General features: G+C 48.7%; 2 protein-coding genes across 2 annotated transcripts; both read right to left on the minus strand.

Annotated features, from left to right (window-relative positions):
* Positions 1 to 777: 777 nt before the first annotated feature.
* On the minus strand, positions 778 to 7,440 carry cfap206 (cilia and flagella associated protein 206). Its single transcript, XM_030345994.1, has 12 exons — positions 7,223 to 7,440; positions 7,063 to 7,146; positions 6,881 to 6,971; positions 6,402 to 6,590; positions 5,680 to 5,838; positions 4,872 to 5,086; positions 4,361 to 4,480; positions 3,450 to 3,648; positions 2,826 to 2,966; positions 2,358 to 2,551; positions 1,662 to 1,802; positions 778 to 1,155 (listed from the first exon to the last, which is right to left on the minus strand). The coding sequence occupies exons 1-12, from the start codon at positions 7,328 to 7,330 to the stop codon at positions 934 to 936; spliced, it is 1,863 nt and encodes a 620-aa protein (XP_030201854.1). The 5' UTR covers positions 7,331 to 7,440; the 3' UTR covers positions 778 to 933.
* A 538-nt stretch (positions 7,441 to 7,978) lies between these two features.
* On the minus strand, positions 7,979 to 26,946 carry LOC115534534 (uncharacterized). Its single transcript, XM_030345576.1, is given in 24 exon segments — positions 7,979 to 9,600; positions 9,602 to 9,729; positions 10,094 to 10,227; positions 10,770 to 10,963; positions 12,496 to 12,620; positions 13,195 to 13,387; positions 14,373 to 14,501; positions 14,615 to 14,737; positions 15,095 to 16,687; positions 16,879 to 16,980; positions 17,482 to 17,590; positions 17,735 to 18,778; positions 19,154 to 19,422; positions 19,656 to 19,841; positions 20,467 to 20,595; positions 21,348 to 21,450; positions 21,766 to 21,912; positions 22,686 to 22,846; positions 24,400 to 24,516; positions 24,614 to 24,724; positions 25,981 to 26,083; positions 26,202 to 26,325; positions 26,427 to 26,501; positions 26,729 to 26,946. Coding segments are annotated over 24 exon segments (5,526 nt in total). The 5' UTR covers positions 26,748 to 26,946; the 3' UTR covers positions 7,979 to 9,492.
* Positions 26,947 to 27,781: the final 835 nt, after the last annotated feature.

Consider the following 27,781-nt stretch of genomic DNA (forward strand, 5'->3'; position numbering starts at 1 on the left):
CATGCAGCAACCGCACCATGTCACATTGATCCAATGGTCCCGTACGATCAATGGTTTGCTGCTTTAACTTCGAGTCGGAAGAATCTTTGCATTCAAATTTAAGTTCAAATACCAGAAGGTATGAATCAAACCAGACCACGCCAGAGTATCTCGAGGGGCTCTGAGTCCACAAACAGCAGTCATGTGCAGCCAACTCATGTCCCATGTGTAGCCATTTCAAGCTATTTATGGGCAGTCTATTCAATGTGTAAAAGCATGCTAGTGTATGCAACAACCAAATCTTGGTCATTTGAGGTTTTAAAAGGTCAGGCCCTATTTGAGGTGCATTTACCGATGCACAGAGAACATGAGGTAATGCTATAAAAGGAGCATCCCGGGTGACACGGCAACTATAGAACAGGCTCCGCAGGTCATGGCGCTAGCCGTGGTGCTGATCTGTCGGTTGATTCTATTAGGCAAAAGGTTTATGATAATCTCCCATCAACGGCTCAAACGCACTGGAAGACATTCAGTCAGATGCATTCATTCATCATGTTGATTGTTCTGATGATCCCCCGCTCACTGCCTGAGAAAACGCTTCACAGGAGAAAGCTCACTCACACTGGGGGACACAGGATATCCCATTTAAGTAATGGGAAGACCCCCAAGGTGTCCCCAAAGGTCACACTACAGAAGAGACACAAGAGGACCTTTGAGTCTTTTAAGATCCAAGAGTCAGTAAAGAGTTGCATTTCAGAGATGGAGACCATTTAGAGCCCTTTAGGATTTCAAGACGGATGTCACATTAGCTGGTTTATTGTTTGCAACATTTAATCAATTACAACTATCAGCCAGTGCTAATGGTTTATTCAACAACTATGAGAGCCAAATAAACCAATAAATCAACTTTTAAACTGAAAAGTGCATACATGAAAATCCATCAACCAATCAGGCTCAGTCTTCCACAGGTCTGGTGAGGTCTGTCTTGACGGCGGGGTGCTCATGGCGGCCGCGGAGCCGGGTCATGTGCACCAGGGGTTTGGGAACGTTGGTCTCGCCGTCCCTGGTGGTCTGGCAGGCAGTGTCTTGGGGGGGGTACGTCTGGGAGTCGTTGTCTCGCCTCATGTGGCTCAGGTGGGTCTGCGTGGAGTGGGTCACCCTGCTCTGCAGGTTGGCCTAGTGGGGGGGGGGGGGGTTTGGATACAGTTTGTTCCTGAACAATTAGGTTTGTGAATAAAGTTTAAATACGACACTGAAGGTACTGCAGTGTCAACACGGTTTTTACCTGCGTATTAAATTCAGAGGCAGCCGACTTTCCAAAATAAATGTGCTGGACGGTGTAATTTAGCCTTTTCTTTTGCACTCAAACCCTACAACCCATCCATTTAACCTTTAATTCTTTGCAGATGTTATAACTCCCGCCGATTTAGAAAAAGGGTTGGCGAGTGGCAAGTGTAAAGAGGATCTGCTCAGCAGGAGCACAGCGAAACATCCCCTAAAAGTACGATTTTATGAACGCTATTGTGACGCTATTGTTGTGTGTGAAGTGTGCAAAAACCAGAGGTAATAATGTTGAAAAAGACTTGCAAGGAGGTGGTTATCGAAGCGATTTTTTGTAACTATTTTGTAGTTATTTTCCATTCACTTGGGATTGGTGTGTTCATTGAGATAGACGAACAGACCAGTCGGATGGCCTGCCGGCGCAGCTCCCACTCGTTCCACTGGTACGTGGTCGCCAGGTTGGTCTCCAGGAGGTGGGTGTCCGTCTGGGTGCCGCTGTCGCACCGGCAGACCGCCTTCACCTGTAGGGTGCCCCCTGGACCCTGGACCCCCACGCACACACACACACACACGTACACGCGCACGCGCACACACACACACGCACACACACACACACGCACAAACGCACACGCTGTGTTTATATAATAGCCTAAGTAGGCACAGACAAAAATACTGGTCCATCCAGTTGATTGAAATAGCTCAGTAAGGCAACGAAATATTGCAAGTTATAGGGATATTGCATATAGAGACAGGACCATAGACACCCAGATAAATGGCCCTGCTGGGACTTCTGGGTGCATGACGACCAGTTTCCACTACGCACGGCATAATAACCTACTGCAGCAATCAGGGTACCTAACTGCCATGTAAACACAGAAGCCCGGTTACTGAGGACTAACCTCAGAGCAGGGCGGTGCTAACCTCAGAGCTGGGCGTGGCTAACCTCAGAGTAGGGCTTGGCTAACCTCAGAGTAGGGCGTGGCTAACCTCAGAGTGGGGCGTGGCTAACCTCAGAGTAGGGCGTGGCTAACCTCAGAGTAGGGCGGGGTTAACCTCAGAGTAGGGCGGGGTTAACCTCAGAGTAGGGCGTGGCTCACCTCAGAGTAGGGCGTGGTCCCGGTGAACTGATGGTGTAGCTCCAGCAGCTGGATGAGCTCGGGGCACCTCCGCGCCCGCTCGGCCACGCGGGAGGTGAAGTCGTCTGGGCAGCTGGAGAACTGCTCTGCGGCCTCCCGGGAGCTGAACACGTAGTACTTGTCCTGGAGTCTCAGGACGCCGATGCTGGGATTCCCTTTAATTAACATGTGTGGCATTGTTGTTTCTTATACAAACAGACGCACCAATGTTTTAGTCATTATTATCTGATTCTTAACCATAATTCAATACAATAACACAATTGAGAATACATGGATTTGTGAATACGTGAGGTCATTAAGGAGCAGGTAGAGGTTAAGCGCATGGATGCCTGCAGGGAGGCTGAGGACATTGGGGTACAACATAACCTGGGCGCCTGAGCCCAGCCCCCCTCTCTGTAGAGGGGTATGACCCGAGGGGTCCTGGCTCACCCGGGAGCAGCAGGCCGTCCCTGGCGGCCAGGCTGTAGCCACACATCCCTCGGTACTGCAGCGGCAGCTTGGAGAAGTTCCCCGTGGTCCCCGGGAACAGCCACTGCCGGCCTCGGACCTCCTGGACGTTGACACGTTCCTCTAAAGATAAGGAAGGTGGTCAATGGTTAGCCCCTTTCCCAAAGTTCCTGCCTGCCATTGATAAAGGATCATCTTATCTTAGAACAGGAACACACTGGTAGGAATCCTACCAACATAGGAACTTTAATATAACTTTGGATGAGTCTAACAGCCAACTAGAGAACGTTTCGACATGATCGCCAACAAGAAACCTCATCTGACAACCAAGAACTCATCAGGTATGACACACTGGTGCTGCTTTTACTTATTTTAAGCGCCAAATGTACATTGCGCGCTAAAAATGTTGTACACCTTGACCGCAATTCTGTGTGCACACCACGACCAAACAGAAAGTGTGAATGTTCAGTTCACAAGGATATACATGCCACAGCTCGGTGTAATATACAGCGTGGGAAACATACGGAAGTAACCAGACGGACAGAATAACCTCTGTCCCAGACTGAAACCTAGCTCGTATTACGCCCTGCTCTGCGTCCCACTCACCCGCCGACTCGGCCATCCGCTGCTCGTCGCTCCTGACCTCCGACCCCTCCAGCAGGAGGTCCAGCTGTGCGGGGGGGAACAGCTGGGCCTGGGCCAGCAGGAAGGGCTGCAGGCCCAGGGCCACCGCCTCCTGCACGTTGAGGAGCACCATCTCGTCCTGGAGCCCCGCCCACAGCTGGGACAGCACTGTGAAGTGGGGCTGGAGCACCGCACTCTGGGTGAGCTTCACGCACAGGTTAGGGGAGTTGTGTGCTACACATTCGGCCATTTCGAGGCTACCATCGGCAACACTGTGAACTCCCACAGGCAGCGGATCGAGTGCGTTGCCTCGGGTTATCATAGGAGTCGGGGACACTAGCGTGAATATAGATGATGCAATCGGTGCAGAAGCTATCTTGTCAATGCAGGAAGGTGATCTTTATTATTGTTAAAGGGCCCTCTCGCGCCTTGACCTTTCCATGCAGTGATGTAACCATTCAACCTTAACAATAAGCAAACTTGTTATTGTAATGGCTTTATATACCACCTTCCAAACTTGTGTATAACAATTACGGTTTTGATAATTTATTCCCCCCTTTTTAAATATTATTTACCTTAATTAATTTGGTTGCTTTCTTTTCAAACTAATGAAGGAAGAAGGCAAGGTGGGAAATGCTCATTCGTCCAATGAATTTGTGATAACGTGTGGTGGACGTCAATTTGTACCATTTAGGAGAGAAATTTGTCTGCTTTTGAAATTGTCTAGAGTGGTTGTGTGTCTCCGTGCGTGTGTGTGAATACAGAAGCATGCATTTGTGTTTGTGGCGAGCCCCAAGAAAAGATATTTGCACCAAGGACCACACAGGAGGGAAGATCTCTGGTTTGTAGTCACGGTAACAGTGAGAGTAGGAGGGGGGGGGGGAGATACGTACGAACACCACCGCGGTGGACACGGCCGTCCTGGTCTGAACCGCTTCCTTCAGGTTCAGGAGGCGCGACTCCAGGTCGTTCTGCAGGGTCTCCACCTGCCTGGCACACAGAGCCACATCAGCCTGCAAGACAGACAGACAGAGCCACATCAGCCTGCAAGACAGACAGACAGACCCTCATCAGCCTGCAAGCCAGACCGACAGACCCACATCAGCCTGCAAGACTGACCCTCATCAGCCTGCAAGACAGACACACTGACCCACATCAGCCTGCAAGACATACAGTCAGACATAAGCCTGCAAGAAAAACAGACCAACATTAGCCTGCATGACAGACGCACAGACCCCCCATCAGTCTGAAAGACAGACAGACAGACCGACAGACCAACATCAGCCTGCAAGACTAATATACCTATATCAGCATGCAAGAGAATGCCTAACTTCCCTTGTAACTTAAGTATAAGTTAGTAACAAGGTCTCACTCTCCTCTCCTCTCCTCCGCCGCTAAACCCACCAGTATGGCTTTGAGGAGGGCTTCGTGCTGTCGGACGTTGTACAGGGCCTGTCTGAGCAGGACGGGGGACTGGTCCTTCTCCCCGGCCGGCTCCTGGCCGCCCGCCAGCATCTCCAGCAGCGCGGTGTACCTCCAGGCCAGGCCCCGCGTCTGGAGCAGCGAGGCCTCCATGGCGCCGCTGAGCTCAGGCAGCGCCTCGTTCAGGAGCATGGGCACTGTGGAGCACGAGGGGACAGGCGTCAACGGCCTGCAGTTACACACACTGGAACCAACCTGATTGGTCCATTCACACAAGGGTGCCACAGTAGACATTTCTGCTGACTATTATTCACCATGATGCATTGTGCCGCCTGCACAAGATTCTTACAATGATTTTCATCAAAACAAACTCCATAGCCGTTTCTCCCATGAAGTCTAACCATTTTGAACCGTAGACCAAGGCTTAACTTAAAGTTCTGTTTCGTCCTCTATGGCGACACCTATGGCAATAAACGGTAATGGCGGTTCTGTTTTTCGACCAAACCACATCCAAGTGAGCTGAAGAGGGAGAATGTTGCGTTAACTACCCATACCCCCACTGATTGAAAAACCACGGCTGGGTGATGGAAAACTCTGGGATTTTCCCCTTAGAATCACACAACCGACAGTCCATCATGGTGTTCCTAACATTCTTAAAAACGTCCCAAGGGGGCCATAGGCTGCTTTGGGTTTGGAGTCCAAACCCTAACCCAAAGACCCTCATCCTCTTTCATCATTTCATCTGAAATCTTTCTCATCTGGTATCCGCGGTAACGATGTGTGAACTCACAGTCGTCGATGCCCTCCCCTCCCTTATTCAGGAACTTGTTGAAGATTCGTATCCCCGTGACGACGGCGGTCAACTCGGCCAGCTGCTGCTCCTTGTCCTGACTGGAGAGGGACAGGAAGGTCCCAAGCTCCTCTTGAGGAAACACACTCTGCAGTGCCGCTGGGACAGGAAGTAGACACAGGAAGTACAGAGGTTTAGAGTGGAAGTAGACACAGACAGGAAGTAGTCTCAGACAGGAAGAAGGGAGGTTTAGAGAGGAAGTAGATGGATACAGACAGGAAGTAAAGAGGTTTAGAGAGGAAGTAGCCACAGACAGGAAGTGTGGGGGTTTAGAGAAGAAGTAGATCGATACAGACAGACAGGTCCCCAGGTCATGCTGTGGTAACGTATTCTGCAGTGCTGCTGGGACAGGAAGTAGACACAGACAGGAAGTATTGGGGTTTCGAGAGGAAGTGGTCAGATACACTCTGAAAGGTCCCGAGATCCTGGTGAGGAAACACATTCTCCAGCGCTGCTGAGACAGGAAGTAGACCTACAGACAGGAAGTGGATACATAGACAGGTAGTAGAGAGATACAGACAGGAAGATCGCCACCTTCCGCTTAGGAAACACATTCGGCAGCGCCGCTGGAACAGGAAGTGGACGGACACAGACTTCCTGTCGGTGTCTTTGGACGGTGTCCTTCCCATGTACCCGTTCCCCGTTCATTCAGAGACCCCTACCTGCGGCCTCCCGGACGGTGTTGACGTCGTTGGGCGAGCCCACCCCGGAGCTCAGCAGCATGTAGCTGATGATCCTGCGGTAGAGCTCCTCCAGGTCCGCCTGCGTCCTGGCCTGCATGTCCATGATGTCCCGGGACACCGGCCCCAGCCGTGTGGCCAGCAGGCGCTGATGCTCCTGGATGAACTCACCTGCCGGTCGGAAAGATTTGGTCAATTACCAGTACAACAGCCAAGGGTTAGTTTACTAGGCCAATTATCCAAAGACTCAACTGAAGAAAACACCATTATTCTATGTGGAGGATAAACGTTTAACAATTTGTAAAAATACAAATAAAGGTTGATTTAAAAATTGGACGCACCTGCTACTATTTCTAGGACAAAAGGATGCAGAATGTTGAATACACAAATACAGACAGAAACAGTGAGTGACCCGATCATGTGTTATAAATGTGATTTAATGAGAACAAGGCCCAACTCACGTCGAGATGTGTAGTTCATGTCAAAGTAAACCTGCATCTTTAATGTGTCGAGAGCTGGACTGCCTTCCTCGGTCAGTTTACCCACACACAACTATGAAAAAAAAAACATTTAAAATGGTCACATAAATGGTAATTACTAGGTCGAAGTGTTGTTAAAGAGTGTTTACTGTCTGTTACTTTACCTCTACCAGCTGTCTCACGTCCTCTCTGGTGAGAGTCCGGTCGACGTTGAACCCGTTTTCCGGGTCCAGAACCACAGCCTTCACCTGCGGTCAATTTATTCTCTACATTTATTCACAGGCAACTCAGTAACGCATTAAACATTACACAGTATAAACTCACCATGAAGGCCACCAGCGTCTCGGACGCGGCCTGGCCTTTTGCTGCGCATTCCTCGCCGATATCTCGGATGATGTTTTTAATCACGCTTTCTGCCTGAGCCCTGGACATCTCTACACAAATGAATTACACTATGGGCAGTCATACATGAACGGGTCGATCGATACTGAGGTGGTTTGAAACCAAGACAAACATTGACTTGTTGAGAGTTGTCAGGGTAACTGACTGCCTCCTGTCCACTAGATGGCGCCCTTGTCCACAATACAGCCGACTTAACAACCGTTTGTCAATCATAATACTTGTATATTGGATTGGACCCTGCACACATATATGTACATTATAATTTAGTAAGAAATAAGTTGTAAATCTATATAGCCTATTCATCTTTGGAAAAACAAGACTACAAAGGACATGTCCCTATGTTGCCCAATTCAACTACAATTAATGGTGAAAAATAAACTTTAAAAGTTAGGATATCCTTCGCTGGTTTATAGGCTATTTATGTGCCTGTTAAAGAGCCAAAGCGTTTTAATATCCACTTCAACTCAAAGTATTTACAAAGTACATGTCCAGTTGGCACGAGTTCCACAAGTGGTTAGAGTGCATATTTGGGACGCCAGCGACTTCCACCAGGGTTTATGTGGGAATTGAAACCAGCTGCGGACTCGGGGTCCGTGGCTTTCTGTGGTCGGACTATTGTAGCCAAGCTTCCCATACCCCCCACTTCTCATATGAATACAATTATAAATGCAACACACATTTTAAAAGATAAAATATTTATTATTAAAAAACAGACATGCGACTTGGTGCAAAACATCCATAGGCTCGTCACACATCATACGTTCAACAGAGTAGTAAGTTTATTCTCCGACCCTACGAGGCCAACCCGTCCCACCGATACAGTCCTCGTCTCCCCCACCCGACCTGAGCCGCAGAACCACATGACCGCCACGTACATTTAAACAAGGGCAGTACACAATATTAAACACACTTCAGACACAGAACCATCAAACATATATGTAAACAGAAACCAAGCAATACACAAAGTTATAATGCTTAGTTATAAGCTGAAATAAAATACTTCCATAGCACACAAAAAGTTTAAAAACCAAAAGCTGTAGCAAAACACTTGTAAATCAGCTGGTGTTTCTAAATGTTTAGGTAGTTTAGTTTTAGGCAAAGAATTTTCTAGTTTCAAGTAAAGTAAAAATGCATGTATTTTTGGCACAGAGGGAAAGGCTTTCACAAATGTAGAAAGAATACTGCTGAACAAGATGGAGGTAAAAGCTCAAAAGCAACATCACACAAATATAAAAAAAAATACACAAAAGACACTCATTGATCTCAAACCATGCAGTTAAAAACATCAAACAAGTCATCAAAACACCTGGAACAAGTTGGCAGTTATTCTAAGAAAATAAATCAGCGTTTCCCACCATAATTCTCTGCATTTCACAAACTCGCTCAAAAAGACTTTGCATTTGCATTGGCTCAGGTAGATGAACAACACGAGGAAAGTATAAAGACGAGAAGTGTATTGCATTGTAAAGTCAGAGTGAAGTTTATAGTTCATTCAGTTATGTGCCCCCACGCGCAAGTCATGAGGAGCCGATTGGTAGCGTTGACGTCTAACTACAAGATGTTTCATTGGATACCGGTCGTTATGACAATCAACCTCTTCATCACGGCCCATGTACTCATTTGTCTCATTCACCAACGTACACCAAATAAACATGTATCAAAATAAATCGTTCCTTTTTTTAAATACGAATTTTTAATTAATTTAGTCTTAGAATATTATTTCATTTGATGTTAGTGTGTCTCTTAAAAGGCTTAGGAGGATGGCGTTGAGGCTGAATGGGCCCACTGTTAATCATTGAACGACATGCACCCAATAATCCCTGAACTGGATTTAAAGACCATGGCAGTCAAGGCTTGTTTGGTAGTAAAAGACAAGAGGAAAACATATTGGTCCAAATCCTACCGTGGGTTTGGGTTACCTGTTGGACATTACCCCCTTCTGAGAGATGTGGAATCATTCATGAAGTAAGAGATTCATAAACACGCGTTACAACAAGTTATGGACGGACAAATTAATCGGAATACGTCATCTAGAATAAGACACTCATTTATAAATAGATTCCCAGAGCAGAGGAGAGCACCATGGCACCAGAGTAGAAGAAGCTATAAATATAAAATAGATTTGTATATTAAATATCATTTTTACACACACATATTGCACGTGACGTGTGAGGCAGACACCTGAGGCCGGCTCAGAAGCACTTCCTGAAGACGATCTGGGGGCCGTACTCCTCGTACTCCTCCCGGCTGATCCAGGCGCAGCCCCCCGGTGCCGGCATGCTGGCCAGCGCCGCGCCCCCCCCGCCACACCGAGGACCCTCGGTCCGCGGGGCTGGAGACCCGCACCCGGCCCCCCGGCCCCCCCGGCTCTAGGCAGCCCAGCTCGCGCTGCAGCCGCTCGGGCAGGCCCGCCAGGAGCGTGTTCCCGCCTGTGGGGACGGACGGACAGACGGACGAATGCTGTGATTGGAGAATGGATTGGATCTCCTGACACATGGAGTCGTCATTGCAAATCATGGAATTTCGTTCCGTGGTAAACAAAGCGGGAAAAATGATGCTTTAACCAAGGTTCGATACTGTGGACAGAGGCCATGTTTGTTTCAGGATGACAGCAAGCGCCACTGCTCAAACCGTACAAAGAACCTTAAGGTATTCATTAAAGGACCCACACAGGAATGTTAAAGGAGGCCAATTTCCGGTTAAGATAACACGCTGCCAGCGTGCTTGCTAGAGCGTCTGCAGGTTGAACGGGTGACCATGGCTGACTGGTGAAACGTGACCCGGGGGCTGTACCTGATAGGACGATGTTCCCCAACAGTTCCCTCCGCAGGTCCACGTCCGTGCTGAGGACCGACTTGTAAAGGCTCTCGTGCATCCCATAATGATCCCGGCCAATCAGCTCAGGTCTGAAGAGAATCTCAGGTGCCCTGAAAGAACCACATGGAGCAGGTGAGCTACAACTGGTTTCAATAAAAGGTTTAAATAAAGTTAGGATACGTTGAATGAGAGTTTGGCTGTAACACATATCATGATGGATAATAGAAGATTAGCTTCCTATTATTAAGTCACTTGGCAGGTGTTATTATTCATAGTGAGTGACAGCAGATTTAAGTTACTCGGGGCTGGTAAGGGTTAGGGACAACTGGCTCAAGAAAGGCGACAGGAATGGATTGGGGATCAAACCGAGAACAATCTGGCTTGGAATGTTCCGTGTCCCGTAACCGTTACACTATCCCTTTGCTGACCGCACAGCAGATATTTTGCAACATTTCAATAAAGCAAATTAAAAAAACAAAACAAATCTACACTGACACGTTGCCACTCCAGAACTAAATATAAAGGCTCACATAGGCAAGTAGCCAGTAGCGGATGATGTCGTGGAAATGTTTTAAACACCACAGAATAAAATGGATTCACAAACATTGAGGGCATGATGTCACTTTAGTTGCCCCCCCCCCCCCCCGCTCACCTGAACCTCTCGGTGTCCAGACACACCACCTGTCCGTCGGGCAAGGTGTAGCTCATCTCCCGCCCTGCAGAGGGGCCCCCGGGGGCCAACTCCACCTCATAGTCCAGGGCCACGCGGCAGCACCGCTCCTTCATCTCCCTGACGATCTCCAGCTCGGCACTGGTCCGCATGCACACGCCCTGCTCCTGGAGGAGCTGGGACACACACACACACACACACACACACACACACACACACACACACACACACACACACACACACACACACACACACACACACACACACACACACACACACACACACACACACACACACACACACACACCGTGTGTAGTAAAGGCTCTACATTCTCTAGTATGTGCTTAAGTACAAAGAAATCTGTATTCATCAATCATCAATCTTGAGAAATCTGATAAATCCTTCAAGGCCATACAACCAACTGATAAAACCCCCGAAAAACAATATCATGCTGCCATCAACAATGTGTCCACGGCAGGAATGTGCTCCACACGTTGAGGATTTAATAACGCCCAATTTCACGTCAGACAGCCTTCGCTCAGCGTGACCGGAAAATCCCTTCCCCTAATGCTGATTGGTCGGATCATTTATCAATTCTTGGAAAGGGCCCTCAATAAGATCGAGGGAACAAACAGATCTGCAGAGAGAAACAGAGTGAACTCTCCAGAGCAGGACACTGTCATGGAGGCCAGCTGTCCCCAGCCAGATGCAAGGGGCTGAGGAAGGGCTGTTCGAACGCAACGTTCAACGGCTCCGGTCGAGCTGCAAGGATCAGAGACCTCAGTGAGGCTCACAGCCGCCTCATGGCGGAAGAGGTACACATGCAGGGTGGACTGTACAGATAACAACAGCTTCAGGCCGTATCCTCTCCCCTGGTTGTAACCGAAGAGGGGGGCTGTGTATTATTCATGAGCCCTCTGGCGGAGACTGGGCAGGGGGTAAATGCTCTACCGGTAGAGGACCGATAACCCACTTGCAACTCAACCGAATAGGCCACACTTTGAAACACCTCACAACCACAGCAATGAAACTTGTACGTTTAGACTAATATAGAATGGGCACAGATGATATAAGAATGGCCAGTGTTGAAAGGTTCCTTCACCAACTGGTGAATCAGAACGTTTAGCATCTTGTGCTTTCAAGGATCTCAAACCCAGCTATAGACACAATGGCCACAACATAAATGATTATCACTATGTAGATCATATGGAGTTATCGTTTATACAGCTCCTGTTTGATTGAAGTGAGGGGAGTTGCCTAGCAACCACGCATCTTCTTCCCTGTATAAATACATTTTAATTACACCTAATTAAATAGACCAGAGATAATGACCACTGGGATAATTCAATGGTTAGCTCAACAATTTCCATATGAATATTACCATAGATCTCAATTGCAAACGATCCATAAATCTAAACCAAGAGGATCATTATCTGGACAGATACAGACCGAATAATCTGAGATTAAAATGTTAAAGCTGCAATAAATCTCTTAGGATCTGTTATTTTTGAACCCCAGATGGGTCATTAGGATCTCACAGCACAGCTACAGGACAGTTAAAGTCCAAATAATAAAACAATGGATGGAAAAGTGGAATGAAAACTAGCAAAGGATCAACAGGTAAAAGGCCTCTACATACACAATGAGTAGTAGAAATAAACCATGAACCATGAACGAGCAGACACCTGAGGCCAGCATGGGGGGGTACCTTGGTGAGGTGCAGGGTGACGTCGAGTCCGGCCAGGGGGAAGCGCTGGACGGCGTGCGGGAGGCTGTAGCCCTCATACACCGGCACGCTGTGGCTGGCGCCGTCCCCAGAGTCCAACACCACGCCTGGGGAACCACAGGGCGCGTTACTGGAGCCCCTGATGCAGAGGTACCCCGGTCCACAACCATCTAGTAGTAGCTTTGTCTCAAGCTATATGTTATAGTCTAATGTTTGAGGAGATATTAGACTCAATTAAACGGTTTATTGAAACATTCTATCTCAATGCAATATAACTCAATTTAAACTCTTATGAAAATCCCTTTTGTCTCATACGTGCAATTGTTGGTTTAGCTTAGAATTGTTGGTTAACTCTTATTGTTCGGAATAATTGAAACACAAACCTATTAATAACATTTGACAGTACTTTAGGTGATAACTAACAGTCAAATATTAGTTTTGGAATGTGTTGAAAAATATAATGTCTCCTAACGCACACTTGCTCAGGTGTAGCACAGGGAGTGTGCGTTTTTGCTTGCGCGTGTCTTCCTTTTCCTTTTGAGGAGGGAGTTTAAAGAGATGCCCCCACCTAAAAGGCATTTTGGGGTTGAAACTAAGATGCCCCCCTCTCAAAAGAAGGACCCCTTTTAGTCTGAGCTGTCCCTAAGCGTTGTGTCCCTAGAGTCCTCTGGCCGGCCGTACCTGTGCAGCGGCCGGCAGCGTACAGCGCCAGCACGGCCTGCATGGCCACGTAGACGTAGGGCACGCAGAAGCGCTCGAACATGACCTCCACAGCGCGCTGCCGGTTGTGCAGGGGGCTCATGGGGGCTTCGGTCAGCATCACCGGGTGGTCCTCCGGGTCGGCACCCAGCTGCTGGAAGGCGTGGTGCCAGATCTGGAAACATATTACAAATGTTGATCTGTTGTAGTGTACTACAAACATTAGAACTCAATTAAAAAAAAAAAATTGGTATGAGAATAATATTGCAAAATGTATAAAAAATCCCTATGCAAAAAACATGTACATTTCTATATGCATTATTTATTAGCATACAAAACATACGCAAGACATCCTCAATACAACATAATACTGACATAGCATACACAGCTGTAAGTGGCTCAGAGATTCTGAAGGAATCTGTGCCACTGGAAGGAAAGATTTAATCTTTCCTTCCATAACGTACATTTCTATTCTGATTCTTAGGGTTACTTCACACTAGGTGCAGATTTTTTCAAAACTCGATCACAAAGCACTTTTTTGTGATTGCTCCAATTTCATATGCTTCGACTATCCTCCACCTTAGACAGTAGAGTCTGTTAAATTAAGCTTTAGGGTACGTTAGGTACAGTAGCCCTAACTCGCAGAACCACATTCACATCGGTGGTTTTTCGAGTAGCACCGGAAATTCGGGTGAGGCTCAACACAACAGATTAAATGTAATTGTTTCATTGTTTGGCAGGCAATATTGCTCATACCTACAGCCTACTTAATAAGTGATCAGGCATTTGACACACACACACACACACACACACACACACACACACACACACACACACACACACACACACACACACACACACACACACACACACACACACACACACACACACACACACACACACAGGTACCCGTCCCAGTTCTATACACACTGGTACCCGTCCCAGTTCTATACACACTGGTACCCGTCCCAGTTCTATACACACTGGTACCCGTCCCAGTTCTATACACACTGGTACCCGTCCCAGTTCAATACACACTGGTACCCGTCCCAGTTCAATACACACTGGTACCCGTCCCAGTTCAATACACACTGGTACCCGTCCCAGTTCAATACACACTGGTACCCGTCCCAGTTCAACCCACTGGGTGCTACCCGTACCTTCTCCATGTCGTCCCAGTTGTGGATGACCCCGTTCTTCATGGGGTACCTCAGGGCCAGGACCCCCCTCATGTGCTGGGCGTCATGGCCGATGAAGCCCTCTCGCTCCGAGCTGCCGTTCATCATCTCCTGCAGAAGAACCAGAGAGCGCTGAACAACTGTAGCCCTTCAACATCTGTGGCATCAACATCTGTTTAAGCCTTCTATGATCCGACCACGATGACCTGATCTGCTGACATTACCTCATACTTTGGCAGGCCAATGACGGTGGGGAAAATAATCGCCGGAAGTTCCTCATCGGCAAACCCGGCCTTCATCACCCCAGACCCCGTGTCCAGGACGATGGGGGTCTTAAAGTCTGAGATCTGAGGCGAAAACGCAGATACATCAATTCATGTAAACGTCATGAGGAGTTGGACGTAACCTTGTTTTACTCAACTTCAACATTTATCACTCCATCAACTGGCTTCATTTGATGGAGTTTGAAACAGATGTGAAATCGTTAACCAGAAAGTATTATTAAATAGCAATTAATCTATCCATGTGTGACATCACAAGTGGGAGTGATGGACTGATGAAGCTTAGCACTTGGAACAATCCACTTTGGAGGTGACATGGCCATCATCCAGACATCTCACCGGAAACTTGTGATGTAACCAGTGGATTGTTTTTTAAACAGCTTTCAAATCACCCTCGCAAGTAAGGCGCCACACTGCCAGTACCTCTGAGTAATCCTCTTGCTTCACGGTCGGCTGGTGAGCCGGTAAGAAGGTTCTGCTGATCCTGGTGGACGCCGAGCGCTGAAACCCGTCCGCTACGTCCTCACAGTCATCCGACCTCCCGCAAGGGTCGCACGCCATCAGCTCCCCTGGGGTCTCCAGAGGGGGAGAGGGGGGGACGGAGGAGCAGAGACCCATGGGGGTCTGGCTCCCGAGGGGGTATTGTGATGTTCCGTTGCATGCCGGCGCCATTGCAGCGTTGTCCGTGTCCAACGCGTCCTCCATGAAGGACGCCGGAGACTCCTCACTGAGGGGGTTGTTGTTGTTGTGGTTGTTGTTGCTGTGGCCGCTGACGGCTGAGCCAAGGAGGCCATCGCCACCGGATAAGGGTCTGTGCTTCCGCTCTTTGGGTGGAGCTTCGGTTGGTGGATCGCATAGGGGTGGATCGCATGGGGGTGGATCGCATGGGGGTGGATCGCACGGGGGTGGATCGCACGGGGATGGATCGCACGGGGGTGGATCGCACGGGGGTGGATCACACAGGGGTGGTGTTGGTGTTGGAGAAGGCTCTGATGTGGGCTCCACAGAACAGGGCCTCTCCTGTATCTCCATGGAGACTGCTGTGGCCTCCAGGGAGATTGCCCGGGGCTTAGGCCCAGGAGGCAGCGTTGGCTCACCGCCGGGGTCAAACGCTCCATCCTCTGGTCCCATCTCGGGGATTAAGGAAGCTTCTGGTTTGCAGGTGAGGTCACTTCCTCCTGGTTCCATGTCCGTTTCCATCTCAGCCCTCGCGCTCTGAGGCTCTAAACCCTCTTCTGGAGGAAGTCCCTCAAGATCATATTGGGAATTGCGGATGGTTGTAAGGTTGAGAGTTGGTAGCGGCTCTGAAGTTTCATCAACATCAGCCGCGAGAGGGTAGAGATCACAGTTCAAGGATTCTTCATCATGTTGTTCATCCGAGTCTTCATGACACTCCTGTCCTGGAGTGTCACGAAGAGGCTCTTCTAAGTTCTGCTGAAGTGCCCTATGGGAACGCCGCCGGCTCCCTGATAGAAGATCATCGCAGAGTTCCTGGTCGTCCGGATCCAATGTTCCAAACGTCACGAGGGCCGAGCACTTGACCACCTTCCTGGTCCGGCTGCTCCCGGAGGCCAGCTCCTGTTTCAAACTCGTCTCCATCCTCTCCACCTCCATCGTCTCCTTCTGCAGCTTGTGACGAAAGGCCTGCCGCTCCTCCCTCTGACCCACCGACCCGCTGCCCGCCGAGGGATGCTGCTCCCCGCGGTGGGCCCCCCTCCGCTCCTCCTCCAGGGTCTCCACCTGCCGTCGGAGCTTGTGGATCTCCAGGTTCTCCTCCAGGATCAGCTCGTCCAGGATGTGGATGTTCCTGAGCTCGGGGAGCAGGTCTACCCGGTCTCCTGGCAAATCAAACCCTGAGGGAGTCCGGTCTTCAACACGGTAGCAGCTGTCCAGCAGGGACTCGGACCCAGAGGAAGGGGTCGGTGTTGGGCACCAGTCACGGGTGTGGCAGTCGGGGTAATCGAGGTCCTCATCCAGGCCGAGTACACCAGCTTCAGCCAGCTCACTAGCGCACATCTGAAAGTGCAAAAAGGGCAATGCATCCGACAATTCTCAAGTCAAATAATGAAATGCTAATTTTTCGATAGAAGTTTTGCCATATGAAAACAGTCAAAATACAGTTAAAAGCATTATAAAACATATTGATATGTTGATTGATAGATTATAGCTATATTTCAGATTTCGTCCATTTGTGTTTATGAACATACCGGACCAAGCTGCTCCTCATTTTCCCATAACTCCCAGTGATGAGTCTCAGACCTCACAAGGTCCTCAAACATGGCTTCCTGGGAGAGGACGTCCTCTTCTTCCTGTACATCAACACAGAAGTCAATCATAAACACTTTTTATATAAGTAGTCATTTTATAACTATTTTTTTCTCGTTACTCCTGGCCAAGCAAATGTCCAACCAACAGCATTTGCAATGTATGAAAAGTGTGCCTAAATAAATCTTGGGTAGTGCACAGGCTGACTACCTCAGGTATCCGGTAGGTAGTTAGGTAGGTCGATAGACCGGTTGGCTTATAACAGATCTGGGAGACTAGATTTTGTTATTTTTGGTCAGGGCATTTGATTTATTGATTGCTAGGAGGTAAAGAAAATTAAAATAAATAAAGAACAAAAAATAATGGCTTACCATTGCCTTAACTAACCATTATGGAAAAATTGTTGGTTGACTTTTGTGCAAAGAATTATTATATTCGATTTTGTCTTGAGTTTTTCTGCCCTCTAGTGGCCAGGGAGAAAGTATTGCCCCTTTAAACAAACAATTGTTTTCATGATACCAGGGATAAATATGAAGTCACCGTACCGCCAGGATCCCATCAGCCCGCTCCAGGATCTCCTCCACGTTCCTCAGGTCCTGCTGAACCGTCACGTCCCAATCGATCATGGAGAAGTCCTGGACACTGCCACTGGGCCTGGACCAACAAAACCAACGACACGCAATGATTTCCATGATTTCCATCAATTAAAGGTCAACTACACTATACTAGGTCAACTCATACACATCATGTGTGACAGAATTCAATAGGTTTCCCACTCAAGAAGGAGTGTTGGTGTACCGCTCATGAGCGTGGTTCTGGTCGTGGAAGTCGTACGAGTCCCAGATCAGCGTGGGGTTCCCCTCCGCTGTGCATTCAGACTTCTCCATCCCATCCGTGATGGTGCTGGACAGGAGATGACGGATCGGGCTAAGTCCCGGATCCCGGTTACCACCGAGCGACGGCAGGATCCCGTCTGCTGCTGGCGGCCCGGCGTCGGACAGAGGACTGGCAGGTACCTCTGTCTGTGTGGGCTGGTCTCGGGAACCACTGGAATGGTTCCTGCTGAGATCTGGAGCCTTCTGCTGTCCCGGGGGATTCTGGGTAATGGTGACGGTGTAGGAGTTCTCCAGGTCGTCCACTGGGAGGCTGAGCCAAGGGTTCTGCGGCGGTGTGGCCGACCTTTGAACCTTGATCTGAAAGTTCAGCGAGTCGAGTTTGATTTTAGGGACGACCTGGACGCTAGCCCTCGATGAATTCCCCACGGAACCAAAGTCAAAGGCCTCCTTCAGGTCCTCTGCATCCAAAGCGCCAGACGAGTTCTCCGCGTGGGTCCGGGGCGGCGCTCCAGAGGGCCTGAACGACTCCCTCGATCCGGTCCCACCGGAGAGGCCTTGCCACGCCTCCCTTCCGCCGCCGCCACCGCCGGCTGCTGCTTCGAGGGGGCTGCAGCCGGCGCCATCGAAGCCAGAGTCGAAGGAGCTCAGGGAGGAGGGCTTCCCCTCCGTCTGAGGGGGCATGGCCAAAAGGACCTGCTGCTGGTGTCCAGAGTCCTTCCCAATCCTCCAGGGGCCCGGACTGGTGGGGGAGCACCGGCAGTGGGAACGACTCACTGCCGGTGATCGGATCTCACAAACGGGATTGGAGCGTGAACGAGGGGACAGAGAAGGGTTCCTTTCTGTTTGTTCTGCAGTGCCGTTGGGTTTCGCAGCCTCAGGCGGTAGAGCATGAGGGGGGCTGACATGGCTGCTGCTCAGAAGGTCGTACTGCCATTGGATCGCTATCTGGAGGTCACTGAAGGCCAAGGTGTCCTGCGAGATGAGGAGCTTCCTGAGAGTCATGCACCTAGAGAGGGTCGACAAAGCATAAAACCTTTCAGTTGAAAACATCGAGAAAGTTGGTCAGGGACACATGGTCGATCTAGTTCAAAATATGCAATAATTCAATTTAATTGTATTTTTATAGCCCTTAATCACATGTACCGTCTCCTAGGGCTTAACAGGCAATACAACTGCACCCTGTGGATGCACTAGTAAGTATGTGACTCACACTTTAAACGATTAAGGTCTGAATTTACCAGCCACATGCAACAATACTAGACCACAAAGAATTAACACGCCAGATTTCCCAACCATCAACCGCTCCTGAGGTCAAGTCCCTCATACTCGTCATTATCGTCAACATCACCCCGTCTGAGACGTAGGGGACCAGACCACTCACCGCTGGGCCACCTGGCGGCCGGCCCTCTGCAGCCGGGGCTGGGGCAGGGTGTGAGCCAGCTGGGCCAGGACCAGCAGCTCCTGCAGAGCCGGAGGGGGGTTCCCCCGGAGGAAGGCGGCCAGCGCCTTCCTCCGGGGGTCTGGGCCGGGCCCCTGCCCCGACCGGCCCTGACGTTGGCCGGACACGCAGGAGGGGGACTCCTCCTTCAGTCCCAGCAGCAGCCCCTGGAGGAAGTTCTCCCGCAGGACCAGACCGTACCACCTGTTAGCCTGGAGGGAGGGGGGCAAAGGGGGTTTAACGCACCACTTCACAGCGTTTTTCAAAAGGTTAAACATGGAAGACTGGTTCCAGACCAAGCTGCCATGATTCTGACCTGCTTTAGCTCCATTGCTAGCAGCGGCTAAATGCGTTTGGTTTCATCCCCCAGATGAAACGCTACAGTACCGGTGGTCGCTGGGGTGTTGGAGCCGAGCTGCAGAGACCTCCCTGAGCCTGAGCCTACCTTGCTGAGGCAGCGGTGGAAGTCGCACTGAGCGCCGATCGTCTGGTGGAGGGGCTCCACCGCGGAGAGCAGCTGGTCCTTCAGCGCCTCCAGCTCCCCCACCCAGGGCTCCCTGCCCGGACCCCCCCCCCCGGGGACCGTCTCCTCCAGGGTGTGGAGGACGTCTTCTGAGCAGCGGACCAGGGCCTGCACGGGGTAAAGTATTTAAAAAATTCTGAATTTGTAACTCACTGCATAGACTCCTTCATCTAAAAGTGATTCATGAGAAGGTAGGGGTAAGGCATCCGGCTCAGGGATAATATAGAGTCATAATAACAACAATACATCTTATCTATGTATCATTTATCTGGAAACTACAATAAAAGTTACAAAAGTAACTAGAAAGTAGTCAAAGTAGTCAAATCTAAAATTAAAACATACAAAAACATACAGCGTGCAAATTAAGTAGCAAGTTCATGGACGTGGGAATTGAAGGCTCAAACCCAAAGCCGCGCGAGAGCCTGAGACCCTCACCACTAGACCAGCCTGTTTTGACCCGGAGAATAAGGACCTCTCACCGGACTAAGGCCCAATCCCATTTCTACCCCTTCCCCCTTCCCCTTCCCCCTCCCCCTTGTTTGGAAGGGGGAAGGGGAAGGCGTAAGGGGTAGAAATGGGATTGGGCCTTAGGCCCAATCTCATTTCTACCCCTTACGCCTTCAAAACAAGGGGGAGGGGTAAGGGGAAGGGGAAGGGGTAAGGGGTAGAATGGGATTGGGACTAAGTCCTAATTTCCCGAAACCAGGGCACTGGTAGCATTAGATTCTCTCACCATGGCCGGAGTGTAGACGGACGCCTCAAACTCTGCCGCCGTCGCCCGGGCCCTCTCCTCGTCTTCAGCGACCTCCACCCTGTAGGGCTGGACCCTCTCCGTCAGGAGGGCCTCCATCTGATCTCTAATCTGAGGACAGCCACATTGCACATACAAGGATTTGTTTGTCTGGTAGGTTGCCGCAGTGGGGTATGAAAAAGTCCAAAATACAAAACAGTAAACTATAAATTAACAGTTTCTTTATTTGATATTATTAACAGTCGTGTTTCGTGCAGACTCGCTTTGTATCGGCTGTTATTCACCAAGCAGCCATCTTGGTTCTAAACGCTGGCTGAGCGACGAATACCACCTTCAGTTCCCCCACCCAACAATCTGAAATAGCCTTTGTCTGTCCAGAGACGCGAGTTTCTGATATGAACACTGTTCTTATTTTCATCTTCCCATTCGCAAACATCCCTACAGAATGGGCGTGGGAGCAAAACCAATATGCCAGAACAAATAAAACATGAGCTCACAGATTGGTCTGCAAGCTCAGACCTCCAGTCTGATGTCTTGCAGAACTGGAACTGTTACTCTCAATTTGATTCTATGCTTTGGTGTTCCCATTGTATCGTCTGGATTTAAAAAAGCGTCTTCCGTTTGACGAGATGCAAGAACTTGAAGGTTTAGCAGTCTGCAGTGACAAAAGAGAGCAGAATGAGCAGTGGAGCACCCAGGTCAAAAAGCAGGTTGTAAAAAAACACAAGGATCAACAGTAATTTGATCCCTCTGTACACATTCCTGGTTAACTGGTTGATACTAGTAGTGGACTAACGCGCTAGACAACAGTTTGGTCAACAGTTCAAATTGAGGACAGAAGTACTACTTATTATTAGCCGTACCCTCAGTGCTTCCTTGTGGAGCTGGAGGAGCCTGAGCTGGGCATGGGCCTTGTAGAAGGCCTGTTGCCATAGCAACTCAATTTTGGCCACGGCGGAAGTTATTCTGTAAGCGTGAGGGGAAAACTGTTATAATTAAGAAACTTTAAAACTATATGATGAAAGTCCCAATTACATAGATGCGGACATGATGAAATGAACATGGCTGAATTAAAATGACCCATTTAATCATCCCATTCCATCGAGAATTTCATTGTGGGAAGTCAAATCAGCGGATTTACAGGAAGGTGAATATGACAAATTAACCAAACATAAAATATCTACAGGCCTACACGTAATATGTGGAGCAAAATGTAATTTAGAAAGCAGCTTGTAAAGGTCTTAGATATCCTACGTTATTGAAGGGGGTAAAGTGCACTACCTGCTGTAGTGGTGGAGCATGTCCCTGGCCGTGTCTGTGAACAGGGGGGTCCCGGCCATGGCCAGGTAGCAGGGGTCCTGCTCAGGGAACCTCAGCTTGCTCCCCATCTGTTCGCAGTGGTCCTGGAGCTCGTCCAAACCCAGCTCCCTGCAAACCCAATCAGAGACAAGCAACCAGTCACCCAAGGACCAGGACAGGGGCGTGTCCAGATACGTTCAGGATCAGGGGGCCCAAGGGGGGCAAATAATAACACAGAGCACATGATCGTAGCGGACTAATGTTTGATGGAAATGCAGAATAAAAACAGGACTGGTATCTCTACAATAAGAACATGACTGTGCTCCAGGCAGTGAACCAAGACGATGTTATCCCTACAAAAAAATACAGAACCTGTGACCACAGTCTAGTTGCATACTGTTCGGAATCAGGAAAGCGGATGGCAGGCTAGCGTGTTTATCTGCATAATGCAATTTATTCCCAAGATCGCATCTTTATTTTACCAAGGCATTTGGGCCCCTTGCTACAAAACCACAGCATAAGATATGTTACAAAACTGGATTGAGAGGATTTCACGTGATGCACGATTGATACTTTAGCCATTCTTGGGGCATGGTAGCAAGCAGGAAAATTGCTAGCATCAACAATAAACATCCCTGATCCCTCCTACAATGGTTGAATCCCAAATATCCTGTAAATACCAAATACCCCAAATATCCATGGGTCAACTTCATGCTAGCAATAACATGCTTCACTTTTTCCTTATCCACTCAAAGGCTAAAATAACGATCAACCGAATTCCTTAAACATCTCTTACCCAACTCCTTAACGAAACCATCATAACCAGCCAATAAAATAAGCATCAGCACATCAAACACATAGGATGTGAAAACAAATGCAAGAGTGAATTGCTGCACCCTGACCTTCTGAGACGGAGGAACAGGTTCTGGTTGGCGGAGCAGAAGTCTGTGAGCAGGTGGAGGTCCTCTGGGATGGGGAGCCTGGAGATGGACTGGAGGGTGGAGATACAGGTGGGAAGACGCTGCACCACAGAGAGGAACTCCTGCAGGAACAGGTCTATCTCCTGTCACAAGAGAGAACCGCAGCCATGTAACGCTCAAGAGAACCAGGAGGTACCAGAATGTGGGGTTAATGACTGGACAACGAGTGGACGCGCTACTGCCGTTCAAGTTCTGGAACTCCCTAGACCTCGGTCTATAATACTTCCAGATGTTCTCCTAGGTGGGCATTGTACCCCACCTAACCAATATTTTGTAAGTAAGAGAAGCAGCTTAAAGTGGCAGAGGAAGCATCCTACACAGGACGAGCTTGAGATTTTTTTGATAGATGTGGGACCACAAATTCAAAGTTAACTTGCATGAAACTTCTCAATAGTCGGTTCAATTGCTTTATTGAAATAACCATTGTCTTTCTACGTATCTCTGATAGACAGGACCTATAAACTCTATTTACTACAGTCCTTAAATCTGGCTAAACAGTTGCATTCTTGTAATCGCTGCTTGTGGTAATGTATGATAATGTAATAGCTGTATAGTTTATGATGGCCCACTCCTCGTCTCCATGTCGGGGGGGGGGGGGGGTATACACGTCTCCAAGTATACCCCCACCACCACACTGAGTTATTATGGGTCCGCTTGCCACACAATCTATTCATTCAAGCTGTTGGACTAATTGTTATGTCAGAGAGAACAATGAGTCTTCACAGCCACTAGCTCATGTTTAAAAGAGGCTCTGGGGGTGGCCTAACCTCCAGAACTAGAACGGCCTAGTGTGAAGCCTTGCATCAAGCGTTGCATTAACCACGAGCCCTCCCGACTATGGACTCTTGACGCTACGCTAGGGCGACGATAGTGGTCCAACATGGCCGTCCGCCCCCTTTTGAACATGACTGAATATAATCTAATGACCCCGTGAACACAGAAGCCCCTTTCACTTGCTAATGAGGTCAGCTGATTGCACGGCGCTCTTGCGCAAGCAGCGCCATGGTAACAGACAATGAAGGAGAGGTGCTCTGACGTGAATGTGTGTGCGAGTGCGAGAGTGTTTGTGTCTGTGTATGATCATAAGATCGGGTGACTCTCTAAATATGAACATAGCTGCTCTTGCCAGGGGCCTGCACAATAAACCTGAACCTAGCCCGAGTCTCCTGAGCCAATCCCACGCCAGATCATCCCCGCCCCAAAATAGGTGGCAGAGGCACTTATAGGCTGGGATGAAAACCTGCATCCTAGTAGATCTATAGTAAGCATACTTTTAAGGTTTCTTACTTCCTACAGCAGGGTTACGGTGTTCATTCTTTGGGAGCTAGAGAGGCAGCATGGAGTGGCTTCATGAACGGGGGGCCATCAGTCTTTCCCACACACAAGAGGAGTTTTCGACTAAAGTGTTAAGACCTACAGTGGACCCTTATAGCACCGCCAGTTTGCTTGTGATTGACACAGATAATCAACACGTCACTTTTAGTTTCCTCGAAGGTAAACAGGAAAAGTGCTTGGGATGGAGCCTCCGCATCCCTTGGTTTGATTCTCCTCATGTAAACATCCAAAAACACTGCTAATACCCAGAGATAGAGAATAGAATGGAGGGTGGGCAGTTGTTTTATAGTGCTGGACGCACCTTGATGAAGGCTACCCAGCTCGGGTGATGGTACATGAAGTAGCCTCCTAAACAGGGTGGCAGCTGGCTCCGGTCGATGTAGTTGGAGAGTTCAGCAACGTCCTTCAGCAGAACTTTCTGAAAGCAAACAGAGGAAATCCACTGGGTCACAGCCAAGAGACGGAGCGTATGGATACGAGAAGAGTTTCTCTTCTTCTCTGGGCTTTGACTCTACCTTGAAGGCGGTGTTGTGGGGTTTTGAGGGAGCGATGCTTTTCTGCAACGTCTTCAAGACGTCTTTCTTAATCGGTAGGACGAGGTAGGCCGTGTGGACCGTGCTGGCAGTCTGGTGAACAGACAGACAAATTAACATTCCAGGAAAATTCCTCGGCGTGTGTGTGTGGGGAAATGTGGCCGTAGCAAACCCAGCGATCCTAGACATGTGCAGGGCAGGAGCTGGGGAATGTGTGCACTTTAGAAACCAACACAATATAAGATCTGGTTTCTTATAGAGGGTTGTGTTTGGTAAACAGCTCAACCACAATCATTTCCAACAGCCGTTATTTTTCTAATTAAACATAATGGCTCTCTTCCCCGGTTTATGTACTTCCCCAGTGGTTCTTGAATGCCCCGAAACATGTGACCCGACTGATGTGACATCATCACCCAGTTCACTACCCATGCTCCTGTTCGCCTAGGAAGGAATTCCAGTATGCCCACATCCAGCAGGAAACTGCATTCCCAGGGTGCTTTGCACTGCGGATCACATAGTGCAGGGCAGCAATCTGCATTAAAACGTTGCATAATATTCAGCATCACTCAGGATTGAGTGAGCTAGCCAGCTAGCAAGGGGATCAACTCATAACAGCAGGTAGGCTGGTCAAGACTGGTACCCTCCCTTTCTCCTCCCTCCCTCCTCCCGTCGTTTTCCTTTGGCTTAGCGTGTATGGTTGTGCAAGGCAGGGCTGGAATCAGCAGCTTTGCATGTTCTGCCCTTTGCAATCAACACTGAAACCCTGCTGCCGGCCTTTGAACGTTCAGGGAGGACCGCCTAAGTCTGGAGGTCTCGCTCCGTGATTGGATAAAGTGGGACCGGGATACAAGAAATTCCTTCTTGTTTATTGTACGCCGAAGGGACTGGGAGATCCAGGTTACTGACCCAACAACTCCACATAAGAGGTGGGTTGTCGGAATATAGAGCCATTTAACACATTTTTAAAAAAATATATCGCTTACAGTGCCTTTAACTGTTGGAACCGAATTGTATTTGCAGTGGATATGTTAACCCCATCACTTCACTCACTGGTTTGCAGTAAGATCGATAGGAAGATAACTTTATTAATCCCTCTGATGAGAAATGTGTATGTAACACAGGAGTCCTTGGAAGTACTAACTTTAAAAACAGTGAAACTTGTCTCATTGTGTATATTATACATTTAAACGTGTATGCTTTGTGAGAATAAAACATGTTCCAAATCATGACCAATACTGCAACCAATTTACAAGATGGATTGTGGTCGTTTCCCATTATTCCTCTGTTTCAACGTGGCGTTTGATCCTTTCCATCTTAACTAGACCTAAAGCACATGGCAGTGTTTGTACCTGAAGGAGGAGCAGTGTTTCCGCTATGATTCTTGCGGCAGAGAGAGGTGCCTGCCTCAAATCCGCCACGACGGAGACCAGGCTGTCTCGGTCCTGTTTTTTACTGTTGACAGAAGAGTTATTATAAAACACCCATGCATGGACATCGGTATGAAAATATTTGAACCACGCCCCCACCCTCCCTCTGTCCGCAGACAGAGACTTCTTTGTCTTGGACTTACTTATGCAGAATCAGAAAATAGTTGATGAAGTCGACCACCTCGGCTTTATTGAGCTCCGTGGCGAGTTTGTCGAGACCGTCCGCTGGGAACACGACCAGGGGACAGCCATGTTGATCGAAAGCACCTGTAAGTCAGACAGGGTGCACAACGAAAATAGTTGCACAGGGTTTCATTTTACAAGCGTGAAACAACACAATAAACGACACGTGGAAGTGAGCATCGTACCGGGGAAGAGAACTGCTCCCGAGTTTAAGACGTGGTCCGCGGGGAGAAGCGGGGACGAGACGGGGCCGAGGCGCTCTACAGGGTTTTAGTGGGGAAATTAAGTGTTGATGTTGACAATATGCCACACAAGAAACCATATGCAGCACATTTCTGCAAACATCCCATCCATGGCTGAAGTTTAAACCGCTTTAGCACACGGCATTGCCTCGGACAAAGACAAGATGAGCAATATGTAAATAATACACATCAGACGCGGAGTACAAATACGCTGCACCTGACTTGATGATAAAAGTGTATCCTACCTGTTGACCGTCGGCTCATCTTAAAGCTCCTTCACAGCCTTTTTGTGTCGATTGTTGCGGGGTTTGCACGGTGGGACGGAGTACTTTAACATAGTCCCGGCATACGGCGAGAGGTGGTGTTGCTGTGGCCCGGGGAACAGACGTGTTGGACCGCCTGACTTTCCTCCGCCATGTTGCTGAGCTCCCAGTGATACGGCTCTGCGAGCAGGAGATGCTGAGCATGAATGTATAACCTCAGAGGGCGGGGAGACGCGCACACGCGCACACGCACACACACGCACACACACACACACACACACACACACACACACACACACACACACACACACACACACACACACACACACACACACACACACACACACACACACACACACACACACACACACACACACACACACACACACTAGCGAGTGTTCTGGTTTGGGCACATAGCAGAGTGCTGTGTAAACCACTCGACTTGAGGAGCCGAGAGGAATTGTGAGATAATGTTCTTAGCCTACTTTATTTGTTGTTCCCTATTTTCTTGCCATTTAGATATTACATTTTCGGTTGTTACTTTTAAATAATGAGTCATCAATCAACTTAGTTACTAATTCTACCGCTTGATTGAATCTAGCGATATAGCATTAATGACATTTGTTAGATATTGCATTTCAATTAATTTGAAGTTTAATAAAAAAAACGTTGCATTTTACCACTTTACTCTCTTTATTAAAATCCCTCCCTAGGTCTGTTTATTTGTATCTATGATTTTAAGATAATCTAGTGATCCACGGATTCACCAGTGGGGGTGTCTATACATCAGCGGCCTCTGGTGGGGAACCTGTGTTATACACCGATTTAAGGAGTTTTCCACTGGCAACAGGCTAGGATCCACTTCTCTCTATGAAGTAACCTCAGTTTACTAGAAATGATTCCAGATCCGATCGCTTATTCATTCATTCTCCAAGACTTAAACGGTCATTGACATACATATTAATACATTTCAATTTAACATAATGCCATAAATACCGCAAGCCAAACTATATTGGAGTGTTGGTCTACTGCCAT

The sequence above is a fragment of the Gadus morhua genome, chromosome 21, assembly GCF_902167405.1.
Source record: "Gadus morhua chromosome 21, gadMor3.0, whole genome shotgun sequence".
NCBI classification, from domain to species: domain Eukaryota; kingdom Metazoa; phylum Chordata; class Actinopteri; order Gadiformes; family Gadidae; genus Gadus; species Gadus morhua.